Source organism: Barbus barbus (genome assembly GCF_936440315.1).
Source record: "Barbus barbus genome assembly, chromosome: 25".
NCBI classification, from domain to species: Eukaryota; Metazoa; Chordata; class Actinopteri; order Cypriniformes; family Cyprinidae; genus Barbus; species Barbus barbus.
The window spans coordinates 12,944,375-12,960,537 of NC_136753.1; the positions used below are offsets into that span (position 1 = coordinate 12,944,375).

The 16,163-nt window shown below is 36.0% G+C and overlaps 1 protein-coding gene and 1 pseudogene across 6 annotated transcripts in view; one reads left to right on the forward strand and one right to left on the reverse strand.

Moving 5' to 3' along the window:
• LOC306844792 (cilia- and flagella-associated protein 52-like) lies at nt 1–8,708 on the reverse strand (annotated as a pseudogene). Its single transcript has 18 exons — nt 7,730–8,708; nt 7,465–7,617; nt 6,936–6,999; nt 6,740–6,835; nt 6,450–6,628; nt 6,155–6,197; nt 5,871–6,007; nt 5,594–5,685; nt 5,315–5,442; nt 5,053–5,169; nt 4,392–4,438; nt 4,122–4,265; nt 3,843–3,992; nt 3,294–3,433; nt 2,295–2,431; nt 1,983–2,085; nt 535–646; nt 1–185 (listed from the first exon to the last, which is right to left on the reverse strand). The product of its transcript is annotated as a cilia- and flagella-associated protein 52-like (transcript).
• A 1,935-nt stretch (nt 8,709–10,643) lies between these two features.
• Nucleotides 10,644–16,163, forward strand: part of LOC306845308 (syntaxin-8-like) — a 118,617-nt gene continuing 113,097 nt past the window's right edge. For 4 of the 5 annotated variants that reach the window (XR_013781979.1, XR_013781980.1, XM_079378005.1 and 1 more), the window contains exons 1-4: nt 10,653–10,781; nt 11,154–11,253; nt 11,356–11,450; nt 12,402–12,512. Coding sequence is in view for 3 of the 5 variants with exons in the window: in XM_079378005.1 (XP_079234131.1) it covers nt 10,765–10,781; nt 11,154–11,253; nt 11,356–11,450; nt 12,402–12,512 (323 nt within the window). In the remaining 2 variants the exon portion in view is untranslated. Of the gene's footprint in view, nt 10,782–11,153; nt 11,254–11,355; nt 11,451–12,401; nt 12,513–16,163 lie in introns of all 5 variants that reach the window. The other variant, XM_079378006.1, reaches the window with a different exon arrangement.

The following is a 16,163-nucleotide window of genomic DNA, read 5'->3' on the forward strand; positions in this document are numbered from 1 at the left end:
TTATTCATCGTTTAGTGTTTGTGGGTATCTCCACCTTAGGATAGCTCCATCAGCACTGGTGCTGACAATGCATTTGCTGTTGGGACAGATCCTCACATTTGTGATGCTTCCACTGTGCCCGACTCCAACATGGGTCACTTCACCATCAGAATAGTACCAGAGCTTCAGTAATTTGTCATCTCCACCTGAAAGAGAGAGATATTTGATGTTTAGCATTAGAATTGCAGAAAGCGGCATGAACATACACTAAAAACAGAAATGTTAGATCAGCACCTCATCAACTCAAACTGTGAAACTCATTTAAAAATAACTGCTGGGATCAGTTTGAATTCTGCAAGTGTTTATTTAGACCTGGTGTGCAGACATTTATCCAACTGTTTTGCGAATTATGCTTTTCGGCACCGTTATAAATACTTCTGTTTATATTGTTTATTGTGCCACCTGTTGTTATTGTTACATCTGTCATATGACAGAAGAATGACTCTCTCACAAGTGAAATAATTCTGTATGTGAAAAGATACTGAAGGTACCTACCAGTCACAAAATATTTTCCATCCTCAGAAATGTGCATGCCATTTATAGCTCCAGACAAGGAGCCCTCGAGTTCTCTGATTGCAGAACCATCATACACCTCCCAGTAGCCGATCTGTTCAACGGTAAAGATTGCATTTCAAATGTCCTATTCTGGTCTAGATCTCAGTTTTAACAGTTAATGAATGAATGAACGAATGAAAACTAAACATTCAATAAAAAAAGATGTATGGCCAATCTGATAGAGGTGAAGAGTAAGACAGCAACAATTAAAATAATGGAAAAACAGATAAAGACAATGTAATTTCTCAGCATGCACTCAGATCATTGCATCAAAGAGCTAATGTGATTGCAACAGAAATATCAAGATGTAATTTGTTATAGTGCAACATGAGAAAAAAGAAATGGCTCTATGCCTTCAGTTGTTCTTTGTCTTGGGCTTTTGCAACTGAACACAATACAAGAGATATTACATAAATTTAATTTCTGTAGGCCACTGATTGCATTTCAGCAGTAACAGATGTTTTTTGACAACTGGATTATTCACTTAAAAAAGAAATTATTGAGATCTCATTCATTAAAGTATACTGTCAGAATGTATCAAACCTCATACTTATGATGCTGTGCTGAAATAAAAAATAAGAGAAAAAAAGAATGATGATTTATGATATTCTATCAAGTTTTAAAAGATATGAGCACTGTTGGAACTGCAGACAGAGCAGGTCTGGTACGCCTCATTGAGATGGCTCTGTCCCAGCAGGCTTTGCACCAGCACTGGGTATCCGGCATGACCCCAGCATTGTGTCCTTTCAAGTACTGTACCTACTGTGCTGGATTTGGCTGCTTTTCCTGGACAACAATGGACTCTCATTTGTGTTTGTTTGGCTACAGTCTGGAGTATTATTAATTACTGCTATTAGATGGTAAATTTAAACCAAACACTTTTGTTCTTTGTCCAACTTCAGCAAATCTTCAATCAAAATGTTACACTTTCCTTTAATACCATTGTTGACCAGAAATTGTACTACTTTCCAAAAATATAAGGTCTTAAAATAAAACAGAACAACACCATGCTGTAAAATCTTTACTCATTTTAAAATATGAATGTTTCTAAAGCACTAAGGGTATCATTCTTTCTTATATTTCTGTGTGATGGACGTACTGTACGTTTCATACACAGTATGCTAATTAACTGCGGTCTTTAAATGGACACTGATGCTGTGCCCTAAGACTAGCAGATGGACTATTTGGCACAGAGTAGAATGAGCGGATCCTACTACATCCACAGGAGACTGGGAGAGCTTTCTGTCAGCTTGTTGTTATGCATACAGTATCTATCTCTGTTTTTTATTTATGTCTGCTCTCTCACCTATCTGTCACTCTCTCTTCCTGGCCACATTTCTTTCAAACACATGCCAGTACAATGGTCTAGATCAGACAAAGTCGCGTACCTTTCTGTCAGTGCCAGTGGTGATGATCTGGAATTCCTCAGGGTGGTAATATACAACACTGAACAGGGTGTTGGACAAGACCATTTGATTCCTCACAAACCTCCTGGATGGGAAACAAGAAGAACACAGACAGATTTGGTTTAAGGTTGCATCAAACAGATTGAAAATCTGCACTCTGAATGCTTGGTTCATGAAAAGGTGGTTGATTTAACTTTTCAAAAGGCTTGTGCGCAGAGGAATAACTTAAGGGCAAGACCTTTCCCTCAGTAGGTCTACATTAAATGTCTAGTATTTGATGCTCTTCAAACTAACACCAGGTCCCAGATGATGCAGGCTCCATCAGAGCTGGCTGTCACACACTCCTTGTCGTTACTCTTGATCTTAATGCAGTTAACCGTGGCTTTGTGCTCCTTCATGGTCTCGATGAGACGATATGAGTCCTGGAGTATCTCCCAGCCAAAGAATACATTTATTCTGCAAAAAACCAAACCATCTCTGCTTTTTACATGGCTCTGTATAATTTGATTCTGACTGGTCAACTGTGCCATTCTGTGGACTAATATGGTTATAATGAAAGCTAAACTGTCCAAAAGTCAGAAAGACTTTTTAAATGTTTTTAAAAGAAGTATTTTATGTTCACTTAAGCTGCATTTATTTAATCAAAATACAGAAAAAAACTAATACTGTGACATATTATAACCATTTAAAATAACAATTTTCTATTATTTTTTCATATAATTTTAATATATTTTAAAATTTAATTTATCTCTGTGACAGAAAAGCAGAATTTTCCATTGCTCCAGTATTCAGTGTCACTTTATCCTTCAGAAATCATTCTAATATGTTGAAACATTTCTTATTATTACCAATGCAGAAAACAGTTGTTCTGCTTTATATTTTTGTGGAAAAGTTTTTTTTTTTTTTTTTTTAGAATTTTTGATAAATAGAACAATATTTATTTGAAATTGAAGGCTTTTGTAACATTATAAATATCTTTACTGTCACTTTTTGTCGATTTAATGCATCCTGGCTCAATAAAAGTATTACTTAAAACGTATTTCTAAAAAACTGAAGAAAACAAAACTTACTGACCACAAACTTTTGAACATTAATGTAGTTGTGCTAGTTTTTTGTATCACTATGTATGCTTTTTCCTCAAAAAAAAAAATTAAAAATAAATTTAACATAGCCATATATTTACGATTATGTATTTGGAAGGTGGGATCATGTACAGTAATGTACAGTGTTTATTCTAAAACAGGAGCACAGCTCTCATAAGTGAGTTTTTGATGTGTATCTGATGTGCTGTACCTGTCCTTCTCCCCCTCCACTGACAATCCTCTTGCAGTCATTGGTCGCTGCTATAGCAGTCACTCCCATACTGTGGGCATTATGAATTATCAGCTTCCCACTCTCTTGGGTGAACACACGAATCTTCCCATCATTCCAAGCTGGAAAAAAGTGATCAATTAAAGTAAGCTGCAATAGATTTGTATTGAATTCCAAATATGATAAACAAGTTTATCAATTAACACGCTGCTGCATAATTATTATTATTTTTTTACTTTGAATAATTAATTACTGAATTCACCCGGTGAAGTAGATACAGTTTTGTGTCTATGTCTATTAAATAGATAAATAAATATTAAAATAGTCTTTCATTTTATACAATTATTTTTGTAATAATAATAATAATAATAATAATAAATATATATATACACATTTTACATATTATATATATTATAAAATAATAAAAAAGTTAAGTTATTATTAAATTGTTCCTCAAACCATTTCATAAACTTCACATTTTACAGTTTGTAATATTTCACAGATCAATAGATCATCCTGTATGAGACTGACCACTGAAGATTGCTCCTGCCATCCTGCAAAAAGCCCAGAGCGTTGCATGTTATTTCAGGCACCATGGTACGCAGAAGCTCCTTGGAGGACTCAGTATACCACACTCGTATATCTTTCTATGAACAGGTGGCAAACAGCTCTGACGTCCCACTGTTGAGAGTAAAAGAGTTGAAGGAAGAGGATTTGCACAAATATATGGAGGGTCAAGCCTTTTTTTCTTAGGGATTCAATACAAAGCTTATTGCTCCCTCAAGTGGCAGAGGGGAGTATATCACTCACAATGGAAAGGCCACGTCCTTTACAGCTGGTTTGAAGTCAATGTAGCCTAAACTGTAGATATGTGCAGCTTCTGTCCCGACGTAGAACTGCTGCCCATCTCCAAGCAGGGTCACTGATGTCACCCCTCCCTCCAACTGAACTCTCCTGTTACAAATGATCAGTTAACCATAATTAGTGGTTGAATGGGATGAAGGAAGAAAGAAAGAATAAATAACAAAGGAGGAAAACAAAGAGCAAAAGAAAGAAGAGGAAACAAGAGTTGTTACATACTTAATGGTTTTGAAATTCCCTCCTGAGCACAAAGACAACATCCCATCCTGCAACAACAAGAAAAAGCACTTGAGATGTGAAATGACATTTTACACAAAAGGTCTGTTGAAAAGTTTTGTTCAGACCGTCTCTGTTAAATCCTGTTCTTTGGATGGTGTAGTGCAATAAATAAGAGCTAAATTGTATGAAACATAAATGAGGCAAAGAGAAATGATTCATTTTCTGTGCATAATTTTTAAATCCTTTTACGTGCACCAGTGTCACAGTGCACACACGAGGGAGGACACAGGAACACGCAGACGAGGATGTAAACTCAAATATGTCTTTACTTATGACATCAAGGCAGGGCAAGACACAGACAGGAACACCGGGGAGTAACGAGTAGACCAGACAACACGAAACTCAACAAGCAGGAACTTAAATACACGCGCTAATGAGACAAACACACCTGAACAGAATGAACTAATAATCACATGAAACAAGGACAGAAAACAAACCAAATAAGGAAACATGAGGCGGGAACACATGACAGACACGACAGAACCATGACAACCAGTGCATTTTCTCAAATATAATGTAAATTACATATATGGCCTAAATGCAACGTCAAGAAAATAAATTCTTAGCTGCTCACTGTGATAAATCATAGTCGGAGACTCACCTTGCTGAATTTTTGTTTAACAGCACCACAGCTGTTGAGCAACCTTGTCTTCAGGTTCACTTTCAGAATACCCCCACTAGTAGTTCCACAGTAGAAATAATTATCATCGTTTGAGATCTGCAAGGCAGGGAAAACACTTACGTTTATGTTCTACAGTATATAGCAGTTTTAGACATAAAAAAACCTCTGAAATCCATCTAAGGTATGAGCAGGTAAAAAAATTAAAGAACCAGAACCGGCAGTATCAGTGATTCTTACTCACCTCTAGGCATTTGACAATTCTTTTGAGCTGTCCAGTCTGGCATTCTGTGGGCCGGATCTTTCTTTTGGGCAAATCAAGCTCCCATACAGGCCATACAGTTCCACTAAAAAAAACACCATGAAAACATACTAAATTAACATTTGCAGAAAGTGATAAGCACTTTATTTTAAAGATACTACATCTATTTGTAGTATGTATATATATAAACCTTATATTTATATATATACATACAAATATAAACCTTATATTTTTTTATTTAATGTGAGATTAAGTGTGAATCATACTCGATGGTGAGGCAGTGACCAGCACTCTGTGCTGAAGCAGGACTGCCACATATAGCCTCCTTACTCTCGATGTTCCACACTACAATACTAAAACCATCAAGTATACATGCTAAGAGAATCATTTGTACAGTTAGATTAAACTGTAATATAAGTAATAAGGTAATATATATATTCAGTAGATATTGTTTAATTAAACAACGCTAAGAGACTAGAGCAAAGAAACATCAAAATATGGGAAATATTCATTCAAGATCACTGCAGTAATATTTTACCTGCTATCATCCTGTCCACTCAACGATACCAGATACTTGTCATTTGGGGAGAAACTGAGATCTTCAACCCTAGCTTTATGAAGCACAAGGCGGGCATACATCTCCTTCTTCTCATAGTCCCAGATAATAATATCAGCCTGCAGTGAGAAATGGCCATCTCATTTCAAGAAAGCTATAGAACGGAGTATTAAGGGAGCACTATATAGCAGTACAATAAAGCATATCTGTGATATTATTAAGCCATGTGAAAATAGCGTTTTTCCTCTTTTATTGCACCAGCTCACCTTAAAGCCCATGAAAATGACCTGTCCAGATGCTGTCCTCAAACTAAATACAAACTTACCTGAATTGCCTTTGTAACCAGTTTGTGCAATAAACCTCAGTATTTACCACAGCCGTATTTAATTTCCTTTGCATCTATCTGATGTAAAGCTCTCTTTTATTTACAATGATTTAGTTTTTAATGTTGTTGATTAATATTCAATAAATTTAATACTATACAACTTCTATTCAAAAGTCTTTACAAACTTTAGTTATTCCAATAATACAGTGAAGCCCAGAAATACAGTGTGCTGTTACGCTGCCACATACGCAGACTCATATCTTTGGTTCTGAGAGGCTCCCGTGGGTCTGTCTACATGAGTGCTTAGCAGAGAGCTAGTGGAGAGAGTTTGTTTCTGATGAGAGGAATCACATTTGTCAGACATCCCAGAGATCTGCAGCACTGTACGCTGGTACCGTTCCATTCCTGGTCGTAGCTGAAAAGTTGATTTTATTAACTCATTAAAATCATATTCTTGTGTATACAATGCTACATGTAGTTTAAAGCACAATAAATCAGTTGAATCAGATGGTAAATGTAGACTTACAGTGAAAACAAAACACTCTCCTGTGCCAAAGAACTTAAATCCCTTTTCATCAAAATTCATCTGAGCCCAATCAGAAGACAAGAAAGCCCCACAAATCTGTGTTACCATGAGGCCAAGCAAAAGCAAATCAAAATTTAACAAAATAAAGTATTTATGTATTTTCTGTAAGATTTTTTTTTTAAAAATGCGTACATACCTCCTCGTCTTCAGTTTTCAAGAGTAAAACAGTTGGATCATGTCCCTCAACTTTGGAATAAAACCTAGCAGGAAATGCATTTATTTTTTTAAATTTATACTTAAAAAAAAAAAAAAAAAAAAAAAATTTATACTTTTATTCAACCAGGATGCATGTCAAAATTTACAGTAAAGAATTTTAAATTGTTACCATAAACTACTTCAAAATAAATACTGTTATTTTCAACTTTATAGTTACCAAAGAATCCTGAAAAAGTATCATGGTTTCCGCCATAATTTTATTTACAGCACAACTGTTTTCAACTGTGCATCAAATCAGCATATTAGAATGATTTCTGAAGATCACTGACTAGAGTAATGGCTGCTGAAAAAATATTTAAGGATCATTACTATTATTTATATATATGTTTAAATATATTTTAACCATTTAACCAAAAATATCAATCATAAACAAATCATATTTTCTAATTATTTACTGTATATTGATAGTATAATTCATGTAAGTGTCCCTGTGAATCATAATAACTTACGAGGAGAGACTTCTGCCATGAATATCTGTACTGAATAGCTGCACAGGACTGAACAGAGCAAATCGCTCTGGAATCCAGGCCCAGACCACCCTCATCTCTGTTTCAGTCACTACAGAGGAGCTAAAGGCCTGGAAATCCATGGCTTGGTATGAGCTTAGGGGAAAAAAGAGATATTTATTGCAGTTCTATTGTCAATGTCAAAAATACAGTTTAAATATAATGGGAATGGCAGAGAACACAAAAAACAACTTCACAAACCCCTCACCTCTTATTGTGGATGTCCTTATGTATTAGTGCATCCTTGCTGGCATTGAAGAGATAAGTCAGTTCTTTGCGTGTCGGCAGCTGTATACTAAAAGCCCTCTGAAGCAGAGTGTCAATAGTACTGTGCCGTTCCACATTCTGCACAAAACTCTTCATGTCCTGTCTGAAGTCATCGACGTGGGCCACCCATGAAGACACAGAGACCTTGTAAAAGCTGAGTAGAGCAAGAGCTACACGGTATACAACTTTGTAGCCCTCCATTAGATAGACATCCAGCACTCTTATAGCGTATGTGAAAGGCAGATCGGCGAAGATCCACATGATCCAGTCAGAGTAGAACTCAAACAGGTTCTGGTGAGAGCTGGCTATTAGCTTCCGGATTCCCCTGCAGTATTTACTGGCATGGTCACCAAAGGCCATGCATGAGGCACGTGAAGTGAGGAAAGTCCGGTCAATGTAACGCTTTTTAGGGTCTGTGTAGGACACCAGAGAACAAATACTGTGGAAACACTGGGCTTCATCTTCACTGAAGTGCAAGACAAGAGACTCCAGAGCGGACAGAATAGGGCCATCAGGAAAATGGTGGTTTATACAAATGAAATTTTTTTTCACTGAATTCATTCTGTTTTATTTAAGCAGTTTCTGGGAATTTCCCCATCCTCCATAAACTTTGGGAAAGGGTGTGTGCTTGTTTGCATTTGCCAAAAGAGCTTCCTAACTAAGCCACGGTAAGTGTTCACATCAGCAGTGGTGGATGTGCTCTCGATGCTGTGGATGATGTGCTGTAAGCCTTGGCTCTGAGAGTATGAGGCATGGACCAGAATCCTGTACAGCCCATTGCTTTGAGAGAATAATGATCACTTAAAGAGGATCTTCCGATAATGGATGGCCGCTTCTGAGTCCCAGTCTACATACTGACCGTATTTCATCCCAGAAGAAGAGCTTATGTCCCAGCTATCCACCTCCGAAATGGTCATCATGGGTACTCTTTAAACTTCCTTTATTTCCTGTTAAAACATTGAATTGCTCAAAAACCGCAGCTTGACTTGAATGACAATAATATTATAACTTATGTTCCCAACCATAAAGAAAGTTTAACCTCAAATTATTAATAAATTTGTAAAAAAATAATTTGTCAAGCCAATTTTTTTTTTGTCATCTTGTCTTTTTTTCTTGTCTGATCTTGCCACCTGACACTATACAGGATTCCTTAGCTACACTCTTAAAAATAAAGGTTCTTTATTGGCATCTGTGGTTCCATGAAGAAACTTTCCATTGCATTGCAGGTTCTTTATAGCAAAAAAAAAAGGTTCCTTACATTATTAAGATGTTCTTCACACCAAAAAAAATTGCTCTTGGTCTGATAGGATAGCATCTGTTAAGATGACTCGTTCCTGCATCATGAGTGTCACAAACATAGAATGATCTTGAACGAGGTCTTATGTGGCTTCTGTCCTTGTCAGTCTCTCCTGTTGAGTGTTTTGTCTCCTCAGAGCTGTAAAGAGATCGGGAACGGAGTCTGCCACAGTTTGTCCGGTCTGCATACTATTGTCATCCTCCACATTCCGGACATTCACATTTGTAGAGCCAAAATGGGCGCATGCGATATTTGAAGTAACCTGCAGCATGGTCCCAACCGCTCACATTAAAGACACTTTCAAAGTTAAGTTCACAGTAGGTTTGCTGCTCTCTTTGTGATGCCCCGAGACACCTGGGTTTTGTTCAGATGATGTGACTGTCACGTGACCTGTCCATGACGCTGTAGTACTACTGTGCACAAAAACAAACTGACAGAATCTGACAGTTCTCAAAGCTGTTATAAATTAGTTTTATGTAATTTCCTCTGTGGTTAGAAACAGAGAAATTCTGTCTTCTTGAAGTGTCACAGAATGTTTATACCAGACACATTTTAATGCCTGCTTTTCCAGGAAATTCCAAAAGTCAGTTCTGTTTTGCTCATCGAAGGGGCTGGAAGTGAAACAGGTGGGCATGGTTGACACACTTATTTTGGTGAATAAGTGTCTTTGATGGTGGTAAGACCAAAAAAAATATATATTTTTTAAAGGTTGTTTGTGAGCAACAGTGAACTATATCTGTGAAACACTGTGAGAGAAAAGGAGAGGGAATAGATGAGCTGAGTTTTCTATTTTAATAGACTTTAAAACTGAATTTATTTCTGTGGCACAGCGTTTAATTTTCAGCATCATTACTCTTCAGTGTCACATGATCCTTCAGAAATTATTCTAATATGCTGAAATATTTCCTTCCTTTTTAAAAAAAATAAATTAATTAATACTTTTATTCAGGAGGGATGTGTTAAACGAATACAAAGTCAAAGTAAAGACTCATATTGTTAGATTTTTTTTTTTTTTTTTTTTTTACAAATGCTGCTCTTTTTAACTTTGTATTCATCAAAGAATTAAAGAAAAAAGTATCACATGTTCCAAAAAACAATATGAAGCTGCACAACAGTTTCACCACTCATAATATATCAGCATATAGAATGATTTCTGAAGGATCATGTGACACTGAAGACTGGAGTAATGACGCTGAAAATTCAGCGCTGCGTCACAGAAATAAATTCTATTTTAAAGTATATTAAAATAGGAACGCAATATTAGAAATTACAATAAGATTTCACAATATTGCATTTTTTTCTGTATTTTTGATCGAATAAATACAGCCTTGATGAGCAGAAGAGACTCCCTTAAAAACATAAAACATCTTCCTGATCCCAAACTTTTTTTTTGAGCGGCAGTGTATAAAAATCTAACCCGATAATTATATATTAATATACAGCATGCTTTCATGAAAGTTGCCCCACTGTCTATTATGCCTATTATCACAGTGCATATTTGAGTGTAGGCTAGCTACGTGAGATTTTTTAATTTAGTCCCTCAGTATTATGTCTGAGTGAGGCCACCGTCTGACGTCATGGCCAAACAGGAAGTAGCACAGCGCAGTTTATGTCGCTGGTGATTCTGCTCTGATTTTCTACAGAAACGCTTTTTATACCTGAAACGAAAGTGCCGCAATATGTCACAGGATTTGTGGTATGGATTTGAAATTCTTATCGTTTATAAACATGCGCGGTCTACAGTTCTGTATCGTAGGGTTTGCCTTTAGTTCAGTGGATCTGTATGCAGCCAGATCACTTCAGGCTGAATTTATCTCTGTATTAATTTCTTTATTGCTCGTCACACCCTGTACTGTAATAAATGATTCTGTGTTTGTGTACATATGTATGTTTTTGCTCGGCGAACAGCTTATATAAATGTTGCCAGGCCGGTTTGCTGAGGTCTGTCACGTGATTTTGTTGATGCCAATCTTGTGATTTAAATTACTTAAAAATTGGTGGAAGCGGTGGCAGATGTAAAACATTTTTTTTCCAAACTGACATTTTTGTTTTGTTTTTCATTGGTTAGGTTGCAGAATTATGATGCAGCTTGCCGCCTGGCTCAAGAAATTGCAGAAAACATCCATGAAAGAAACAGACAGCAGAGGACTGGAGGAAATCCAGCCAAGGTAAAGACAGGGTTTTATTATTGTTTGTACAATAAAGTTAAGCCATAGGTGTCTGTGATCTTTATGCTGTTATATCACTGTTGTCTTCGTCTGTACTTGTAGCTCAACATGACCCTGAGAGCATCATTACAGAAGCTCAAACAGAATATAGCACAGCTCAGGGAGACATTGAGTCGTGCTTCTGCTCAACGGCGTATGTATCCTTTCCAGAAAAAAAAGAACTTAATACTACATTTTTGATTCTCAAAAGCTGAGAGTGGGGTCCAAAGATTTTGAGAGATCCGGAGGAAGTGTGTGGTATATTTGACATTATACTTGAATTAATGTCTTACATTTTTGAGGCTGGAGATTGTCTAAATTGTAGTTCATCCAAAAATAGTTTTAAACATACATGCTGTTATTTATTTATTTAATTTATTGTGGGACACAAAATTAGACGTCACACTTTTTAGACATTTTTTTAGTGTTTCAACCTCTAGAAAATGTAATAATAATAATAATAATAATACTATAAAATCATTTCATTCTAATCATGAAATAAGTGTTATGAAGTCATTTAATAGAGTAACCGACCAAGCTTAATTTATTATTTGCTGATTATCCTACTCTCCAATGAGCTAGTAACCCAAGAAGTTTGAGACAATTATTTCAATGAACAGTTAATATGGTTCATGAATTAGACTGTCTCTTAAGTTCAGCTCACTGGCATTATGATTCGGACAAAAAGGTTATGAATATTTTTGTTGTTGTTTTAGGAGCTCATTGTGATGGCAGAACTGGCAGAAACTGCCAAATTTTCCTTTCATTTTTAACAAAACACCTTTTAGCATACAGGTTTAAATGATATTAGGGTGATTAAACAAACATAGAATCTTAATATTACTATGAACTTCCTTTAAAAAGAAGAAAAGAAAGTGTGATTTCTTATGAGCACCTGTAGGGGGCAGTGTATAATAACAAACCGATAACTGTATGGTCTGAAGTAGTGGTGTTTTAGTATTGAAGTACTGGCCCTAAACAACTGTAATAAATAAAAGTGAAAATATTACTGTTGTGTTCATAAGTCACAGATGTTTATGATGCTTTAGTTTAGTTTTAATTATGCAATCATAAATGTGTCATTTCAAAGCCTTAATGAGTAATGTTAGAATGCAAGCTGAAGCAGACAGAAGACAGAACCTTGTTGATGACCTCGCTACCAGAGAAGCGAGACTGAACGCCTCTTTTAAAGGAGACATCTCAGAAGCTGAGCCATCAAGGTACATCCATTCTGAGCCCATTGAAAATTTTGACCATAAAATATACCACAGGGTTCATTATACATTGTTTGCAACATTAAAAAAAAAAAAAAAATGCAACACAAAAACAGTACATATTTTATTATGTACTGTGTTCATTTAATTTTCAGCTATTTTGTATAATATCATTCGATGTATTGATTATTTATTGCCATGATATCAACATTATTAGCATTAACCTTTTGGAAATATCAGTCATTGCTTAGAAGTGGAAAAAGTTTATTCTTTTAAGTCATTTATCATATCATGGTTTAACAATATTTACTTACTTATATTTGTTTATTTATTTATGCATTTATATATTTCTTTATTTAAGGCTAGTGAACAGTATTTTTCCGATTTTGCCCTGTTGATGTTTTTACCACACAGAATAATTTTCAATTTTTGCCAGAAATATTTAGATTTTTCTTTAAATGTTAAGCTTGCTTCCTTTGTCTTTTCATCTATACAGAAAATACACTATAATGAAAAACAATAATAATTGGTTTGTAAATGACCATTTCAAATGTTAGGATTGATATGATGCTTTGTTGTTGTTTTTGAAAGTCTCTTACGCACAGCTTGGCTTTATTTATTGGATACAAATACAGTAAAAACTGTTTTGTGTACTATTGCAGTTTAGAATAACTGTGTTATTATATTTTAAGTATTCCTCTGATGGCAAAGCTGAATTTCCAGTAGTCTTCAGTGCTCCATGATCCTTTAGGACTCATTTTTAATTATTATCAATGTTGAAAACAGTATTTTACTCTCACTTTTAAACAATTTAATGCATCCTTCCTAAAAAAAGGTATTAATTTCCTAAAGTAAAAATATTTTGGTGACAAATCAGCAGGTTTTGCAAAAATGATGTAGAATACAAAACCAAATGTTTATGATTGCAAGGTATAATGGCTGTACAAGATCGATGAATGTAGCATTTTCAGTGTCAACACAGCAGTGGCCTGAATGAGGAAGTGACTGTTCCAAATGACTCAGTCAGCTGGCTCAAAACTCTCTCACTCTGGCCCCGGTTTTGCGGGCCATCCTTATTGAAGCTGCATAGTTTGATATTCACCTTAATTTGATGGTTATGCAGAACAACAGTAGAGAAATCATGAACTCTGTGCCCTAGTTAGTGTACCAGACCATAGAGGCCTTTGCTTGCCATGTTTCCTTCTTGGCCCTGCAGTAGTTTCCCAGTGTTGAGGAACTTTACGCCAGAAATGGTGCGACCTGTGCTCAAACGGAAGTCTGTGCACACTCTCTGAGGGCTCCAGTTCAGCTTTACTGCTCTGCTGATCAGAGCTGAGTGTTGAACTTCCACCATCCAGACTGTTTACACTTTCCTACTCTCCACTGCGCTCACATCCTCTCTCCAAAATACACCAATCAGAGACTTAATGTGTCACCGCCAATCTCCTGTGCACTTCTGACTCTCAATCGAAACGACAGCTCAGGAGCCGAACTTCCTTAGAGAAATGAGATGGTCATTATTCTGATTTGACCTTCTCGATCCAGGTTATACGTACTAGGATAGGAAGGCAAAACAACCTGCTAATATAAAAATAATTTTTTGCTCCATCTCCATAGTTTCTGTTGTTATTGTAAACTTCAACTAAAACGTCAATAAATAAATTAAATGGATGAAATATCCCTTTGAACTAAAATTGATAAAAAATAAAATTTCAAAATAATATTGCTATACTAAAATAACACTGACACAGGCGAATACAGAGGCGGCTTCTTTTAAGGTTTGATAGATTGGGCCTTTTTGAGTCAGTAGGTGGTAAAGGCTGAGATGAGGAATTTAGTTGCTATCTTTAATTAATAAAATTAGGAGACTTTGAGAAATCATTTATAGGCCTGATCCCTTTTTTTCTAGCCATCTTTGTGGACTTAATCCTCTAATTCCTTAACTTGGGAGGGCTGAACTTTTATCTTTATTGGTCCCCTTCACGTCGCACTGTTACGCTGTGCACACATTTAGCTAAAGAGCGCTAATAAATTACAGTCATTTGATCAAGTTTTTTTAAATACTAAAGAATTTTTTATGTGGGTGTTAGCCTGGCAGGATTTTTAGGGCCTGGATTCATCTCATTGTGTGGTCTTTGTCTGCCAGTGGGGGTGTTAGCTTTGCTTCAATAAGCTGAAATAGCATTTCACTTTTTTCCATAGGGCTAAGACCAGGCTTATGGCATTCGTGAAACAATACCTTTGTGGAAGATTAACCTCTAATCAAGCACAAAATGACATGCTGCTCATTTGAAGGTTCAGAGTTCCCGACCAGAGTCCCCCTACCCTCCTCCACCCGTTTCCTCTCTTTTATATTTGATCGTAATGCACAAAGTTGTAATTAGTTAAATAGGGCCTCTAAGAGACGAGGTCTGTCTCCAGGTCTCGCTCCAGTGTGATGCCTCGTCTGATTAAGTCTGCGGGCTCTGCGGGAGGTTAATTGGATAAGCGTTAATCCTCACGCCGCTGAGATGGAGCGGAGGAAGTGGAGAGAGGCTGACGCAAGCTACGAGTTGCCAAACATGTCAGAAAGATTAGGATCCGCCGCTGACCACTTGTCTCGCTGGCCAGAGAATTAATATCAGCTTGGACTTGGATAGAGACAACGATTCAAAGGCACTGTGTGGCTGCCTTGGTACTTTTGTAGATCAGAAAGCTGGAGGAATGGAGAGATTGAGAAGAAAGAGGTCTAGCTCACCGAGCATGTGAGGAAGGATGAGAATGAGAGGAACAGATCCAGCTGAAGACTCTTCAGAGGTTAGCGACCTCTCTGAACCCAAATGAAGCTCCGCTGAAGCTGAACTAAGTGGAAGAGAAGGGTCATTGTCAGAAACTGGCGCTTATAGTGAGAGGAAGTCATTTGAGTTTTACTCAAATATCTTTTTTTGACAGGCAGTTTCACCTTAACCTGCATGAACTGAAAACCTCAAAGGAAACATTAAAAAAAAATCCTCAGTATAAAAATGGTTATAAATCCTTGATATGGGTCAATGACATATACATGAGTCCACGATAAAGGAAAAATCTCTTCAGAGAATCTAGTTTAAAACGCATGTGCCAAGTTATTAGCAATGGACTCTTTGTATGCATGTTGGATTCATATGGTATTTTCAGAAGTTTCGATTTATTTACTCCACAACAACAACAAAAAAACATACATTTAGGTTTACACATCTTCATCAGCCATTATTAAGCTATATTTATAAGCTATAAGTATACAAGTATATATTTGTTTTATACAAATATTATTGATTATTAATGAATAAATATCTTGCATCATATGGCAATTAACAACCTTAACTAACCTGTTTGTGTTATTTAAAAAAATAAAAGTTAAAAATGAGTCCTCAATTTCATATTTTATCTTTTTTTTCTTCATATTGTTGCACCACATGGCTTGGAATTTCTCAAATTGTTATTTTTCAGCTAATTAGTTAGGTGCCTTTAAATACCAAAATATTATCCCAAACTACTTAATATGATTGATTTTTAAGAATTTAATTCTTGTAATGAAGCTTTTTTTCACTATGATATCAAGACAGTTGTACCATCCAGACATGAAATTGAAAAAACAAAACAAATTGTTTTGTAATCAGCACCATAAATGGATTAGTTTTT